Source organism: Vicia villosa, linkage group LG1 (assembly GCF_029867415.1).
Source record: "Vicia villosa cultivar HV-30 ecotype Madison, WI linkage group LG1, Vvil1.0, whole genome shotgun sequence".
Taxonomy (NCBI): Eukaryota; Viridiplantae; Streptophyta; class Magnoliopsida; order Fabales; family Fabaceae; genus Vicia; species Vicia villosa.
Window position 1 is genome coordinate 160,494,265 of NC_081180.1, and position 6,401 is coordinate 160,500,665.

At 33.6% G+C, this 6,401-nt stretch overlaps 1 protein-coding gene across 1 annotated transcript; it reads left to right on the top strand.

The window, feature by feature from the left end:
- Positions 1–3,899: 3,899 nt before the first annotated feature.
- Positions 3,900–5,717, top strand: LOC131658398 (exocyst complex component EXO70H1-like). Its single transcript, XM_058927696.1, has one exon. The coding sequence runs from the start codon at positions 3,900–3,902 to the stop codon at positions 5,715–5,717; it is 1,818 nt and encodes a 605-aa protein (XP_058783679.1).
- The last annotated feature ends 684 nt before the right edge of the window (positions 5,718–6,401 follow it).

Genomic DNA, 6,401 nt, shown 5'->3' on the forward strand with positions numbered 1-6,401 from the left:
ACAAATCAGGATCTTTGGCTAAAGGAATTGACCTAAACACTTTTACAGAGTTGGTCATATAGTTTAACCTAATTTTCGCTAAAGCTAAAGGAGTTACAGTTGGAGTTTCTTCCATGTTAGCAGATTTTCCTGAGGGAGAACAGCCATCTTCATCTATCCTAATTTTGCTAACTAATGGTCTAGTCTTTGTAATAAGCAGGGAAGAATTTATTCAGAGATGGGATATTTTCACCTGGTAATGGACCCATAAAAGCGAGAGATTTTCCAGAAAGTTCAAAGGGAATGATTACCTGGGAAGCGTAAATAGCGCGTATTTCTTCGGTGTTAGGGTTTTGAACGTGCTCTTGTTCCCCAGACCGTGTTGTTGATTGGAGCTTCAGAGCAGGTTGAAGAACATTTGAAGATGAAGCCATAGAGAAATTTCTGATTAAGGGAGCGAAATTTTGAAGAGATTGAAGATGTTTGGTTTTTGTTGAAGAAGATGAAGAAATAGGAATGAAAGGTTGTGTAGAAGTGCAAGACCAAGTATTTAAAGGTTTAACGGAAACCCTTTTTAAATCTTTTGGGTAAAATCCAAAGAACACGTGGCGGCTGGTGATTTAATCCAACGGCGGTCGAATAAAGTTAGCTTCACTCCTAGTATGTAGGAGTAATGATCAAGAAGTAAGGTTAAAACGTGGGAATGTAAGTTATGAGAAGACATCTTTGAAAATAACAAGACGTTTCGGAAACAGGGTCATCAATGATTATGACGTTAGTCAGCAGTCTTGGAACTCTCAAAGATCAATAAAGAACGAAATCTTATAATGACAAGAAACGCCTATTTCTGTTGACTCTCGAAACAGGCATTTATTGGGGGCAATTTGTTAGCTGAAGATTTCGTTTTGTAGTATTTGTCCTTCGAAGAAGTAGAAAATCGAAGGAAAGATGGTTACTGATAGCCATCCCTTAAAAATAAAAGAATGGCTACTAATGGTCATGCTTCGAGAGTAAAGATTTCTAAGTTCGCTATGAAGATAATGAATACTGAAAGCTAATGAAAAGTATGTGTCTTCGGGGACTTAGACAAATTTATAAATATATTCAAGTATTACTACTTAGCGTGTTTTTCGTAGTGTTTGTTTAATACACTGCCACGCGTCGAAGACAGACTCAGGCGGGAAGATTTGAAATTCGAAGACGGTTTCGTAACTGTCCAAATAACAGATGGCGTCGCTAGAAGTTCTTATGAGAAACGTGGCAGCAGATTAGTGTAGGACCGTTAAGGTCGAAACTAGTATAAATAGGAGTCTTAATGTTAGGATTCTGTGTGTTCATTTTGTACAAATCACTCACATATTTACTCAAGTATCAAGTGTTAAGAGAAAGAGTTCGCTGAGAAAATGTACGTATGACACCACCACTTTAATACATGTGTATTATCTTTTGTTTTTAAATATCTTCCAGAATTACTGCATTTCGTTTACTTCTTGCCATTTACATTTCTGTATTTTTACTTTAATGTCATTTACTTTCGAATTACTTTCATGTTATTTACTTTCAAAGTCTTTAACATTTCTGCAGTTTAAGATTCTTTACGTTTCAATAGTCCTTTTAATTTTCTATGTTATATCACTTACCCTTTCGTTAAAGTCACATTTATATATAACAAAGTGATTATCAAGACTATTTGTTCTTTAATCGAACAACGCTTATTGAAGAAGACAAATCATGAATATGGTTCGAATGAACATTGATAACAATCTTCTTGACTATGTGTCCTAGGATCAATCTAGTCGATCCTGCGAGTAACCAAATCATATTTATTATAGTTTGGAAGACTAGCGGTTGTTTACCGGAAATCACCGTAAACAGGTACATCTGATCTTGGTTTATTTTATTCTAACAATACAAACCAGTTTTGCTTGGTTATGCAGATGCAGGATATTTGTCAGATCCACATAATGCTAAATCACAAACTGGATATATATTTACATATGGTAACACTGCAATATCATGGAGATCGCAAAAGCAAACACTTGTAGCAACTTCTTCAAATCATGTTGAAATAATTGCCCTTCATGAAGCAAGCAGAGAGTGTAGATGGTTACGATCGGTAACTCGACATATCCAAGGAGCGTCTGGTTTATCAATTGATAATAATCCAACAATTTTGTATGAAGACAATGCTGCATGTGTTACCCAGATGAAAGAAGGTTACATAAAAAGTGACAGAACCAAGCATATCCTTCCAAAAATTTTCTCATTCATACAAGAACTTGAAAGAAACAAAGAGGTTGATATTCAGTATATTCGTTCAAGTGATAATGTGGCAGATCTCTTTACAAATGCACTTCCTACATCGGTTTTCAAGAAGCATGTACAAAATATTGGAATGCGTCACCTTCGAGATCTTTAAAGAAGAGCTATATATGTTCTGTTGAGGGGGAGCATAATGTTGTACTCTTTTTCCTTTATTAAGGTTTTTATCCCAATGAGTTTTTCCTAATAAGGTTTTTAACGAGGCAACTTATGTTCCCATAGGATTCTTCTCAACAAAACTTCAACGGAGCACCATGACAAATATTTCAAAAGGGAAAGTGTTATAATAATAATCAATTATTATTATTACTATTTTGAAATATATTGTAAATAGTGAAAATCTTTTATCTACAAAATTGTCAACTTAGCATAGTAACTTAAACTATTTCATCTACCATCACAATGCTATAAATAGCACACTATGAATTCAATGTAAAATACAACATTTTATCCAAGTAAAATAAGTTACTACCACACTCTCTTCTACATCTCTACTTCTATAGTTTGATCTTAATGTTCGGTTTTTCTTTAACACTCTCCAAAAAAACCCGAGTCACTTATCTCGTTGTCTTTCTAATCAATTATTAAAAACAATATTAAATGGAAGAGATTGTCGTGAACTCCCTACCGTAATAAGTTTCACATATGAATAAAGTATTCCGTGTAACATGGTTTGCTATTAAATTATACTAAAATAATCTAAAATTGTCAAGTGTTGACCATGCTCATGACTCGTGACCATGTTTTTACATACATGCTTACGTGACCGTGTAAGCCAGTGTCATCCTAATTTGCAAGAACTTGAGTTATGCGTATTTGATATCGTATTTTTAAATTGTATAAGCGTTGATTGGTCTTTATATGTCATAATATTTATTTATTTTTGATAAAGTTCATGTATCATAATATGGTTTACACACAACGTGAACAACTTATGCATAAACCTTAAACAATTTTTTTTTTTTTTTTGGCAAAGTTTAGGAAACTATATATGTATATTTGACTTAACTTTCAGCTTCTACCTGCTTCATTGGAAATTTCATTCCTTCTAGTTAATAGTTAACTGTTTAAATTTACATATAAAGAAAACATGCACAACGTATTTGAAAAAAATAACACGTTTTTTATTTTGTCTTTAAAAAACATATAATTTATCAAACATCCATAACAAATATAGTCACACATAACTCAAAAATTATCTTATCAATAAAAAATATATTGATAAAAAATATATGATATGTAAGAAAAATGCGGCTAAACTTCATCAGTTAAATGATTTATCAAACATCAATAAAAAATAAAAAGTCTTCTGTAATAAATGTGAAACCTCATATTTCCTATAATCCACATGCCATTGCCGTAAATAAAAATGTGATGAAATTTCCTTAGCAAGGCAAACAAGTCATATTAATCTCATCATCATTATGGAATAATTCAAAATAGCAACTGCGTCCATATGCACCGTATCCAAATCCACCTCTCATATATATAATCCTTCATATCAGCAACTTAACAAAGGATTATATCATTTCCCAAACAATTTCTATATCAAATTTTCCCTTCCAAAGAAACAAATTTCTATATTATCTTTGTTAGAAATGAAAATATTTTGCTTGAATCCTAAAACACCGTCGTTTTCAATATACCGAAACAGTTCACCATCCTCAATATCAAGTTCATCTACAACCACAACTCCTTCAATCAGAAAAGCTACAGCACGCATAGAAGCAGCAAAAGCGCTTATATCAAAATGGAACTCCGAAACTTCAGATTACGCCAAAGTAACTTCTCTCTTCTACGTCAACAAAGACGAAGCCATTCAATACATTCAGTGTGTTAACCACCTTCAAAGAGCAATGCATTCGTTACTCAAACTAGAGCCATTTTCGCAGAAACTCATCCATGCACAAAACCTAATGCAAATTGCCATGAAGAGACTACAGAAAGAGTTCTACCAGATATTATCCGCGAACCGGGCTCACCTTGATCCCGAATCCGTTGGATCCTCCGACACTTCCTTCAGTTCTTACGACTATGGAGGAGAGGAAAAAGATACTGGAACTGCAGCGGAACGTATCTCCGAAGTCGAACGTGTTTCTTGTGACATGGTTGATGATTTGAGAATTATTGCTGATTGTATGGTTTCTAATGGTTACGCAAAGGAATGTGTAAAGGTTTATACTAAAGTGAGAAAATCAATTATTGATGAAAGCATTTATAAACTCAACGTGGAGGAACGAAGCTTCTCGAAGGTGAATAAGATGGATTGGAAAATTCTTGAGATGAAAATCAAGAGTTGGTTAGAGGCGGTTAGGATTTCAGTGAGAACACTCTTCATCGGAGAGAGAAATTTCTGCGATGGGATTTTCGCTTCTAGATCCATGAGAGAAGCTTGCTTTGGTGAGATATCGAGAGATGGAGCTATTCTTTTGTTCAGATTTCCTGAACTCGTCACCAAATCAAAGAAATCAATGCCAGATATGATTTTCCTTGTGCTCGACATGTACACTGCAATCACCGTGTTGTTGCCGGAGATTGAATCGATCTTCTTGTTTGATTCAACCGCAGCTGTTAAATCTCAAGCATACAATTCGCAACAACGACTCGCGGAGTCGGTAAGGAAGATACTCTCAGAATTCGAATACACAATGTTGAAGAACACTTCCAAATTGACGGCGAATCTCGGGGAATTTCATTCTCTGACGACTCGAACAATGCAGTACCTCACTCGTCTTGCAGATTACAATCATGTGCTCTCTGAAATATTCTTGGACATTCGTCCGTCGTCGATGACATCTGCATTGCCGGAATCTTATTCATACAGTCTAGAATTATCCAACAACATGACGGATATTTCAATCGGATTTTCAGTTCAAATGACTCGGCTGATTGAAGTTCTTCTTTCCGAAATCGACAGAAAATCAAATCAATGTATGGATCTATCGTTGTGTTATCTATGTCTCGCAAACAATCTCTGGCACGTCGTGGAAAAGATACGTGCGACGAATTTACAAGATGTTCTGGGGGATGATTGGTTGTTGAGGCACATATCAAAGGTGAAAAGGTTGATGGAGAACTACGAGAGGGTAGCGTGGGATGAAGTTTTTTCCTCATTGCCGGAAAATCCAACAACAATATCAGTGGCGGAGGTGAGAGGGGTGTTTATGAAATTTAGTCTGGAATTCGAGAGAGCTTATCAGAAACAGAATTCATTTGTCGTGCCAGAATCGGAATTTCGCGAAGATATAAGAGCGTCTCTAGAGAGAAAACTAATTCCGATTTATCGCGAGTTGTATGATACATATGGGAGGATTATGGCAGGAAGATCACTTACTGAAATGAATGAATGTGTTGTTTTTACGCCTGAAGATGTTCAGAAATTCCTGGGGAATCTCTTCTCATGTGGAAAAGTTTAGACAAAGTTGATGCCATGCTGAATTTTATTTGTTTGTGGAGTTAGTGTAATTTTGAGAGAGAAAATAAAAATGAGTGATAGGTAATATTATTTCTAGAAGATTATCTTGAAAAACTTATTGGAAATTTTGTTCATTTTGACTATACATATGTGAGTATTTTTATTATTGACTAATTCTCAATTAAAGAATAACTAGTGCTTATACCCGTGCCACGCACGGGATAAAAAATTTTATGTAAAAGAATTATTTTATGATTTATTTCTTAAAACCTTTTCCTCATATTTCAAGAGGATTTAATAGAAAATAATAAGCAAAATAAAAAAAATAAAAAAAAGAAATTATGTCAAAGACATACCCCAACAAAAAATTCTTTTACATAAAAATTAAACGTGAACCGGCAAAATATTGTGAACTGGTGTGTTTTGTTTGTTTTCATAGATCAAGTTAATTAATTATTATTAATAAATAAAAAATAAAAAATAGTAGTTATGAATTAACAAAAAAATTAATTAAATATTGAAAAAATAATTAAACGATTTTTTTATTTAATACTAAAAATAAGCTAAGGTAATGATAAATTAAATTATTAACTATAATTATTAAATATTTATATAAAAGAAAAGGTTTGCAAAACATAAAGCATGATTTTTATACACAATAAAACTAACCCAAAAATTAATTTTA

What these genes read in the sequence shown, in the direction of transcription:
- LOC131658398 (XM_058927696.1), top strand. Translation starts at nt 3,900, where the DNA reads ATGAAAATATTTTGCTTGAATCCTAAAACACCGTCGTTTTCAATATAC.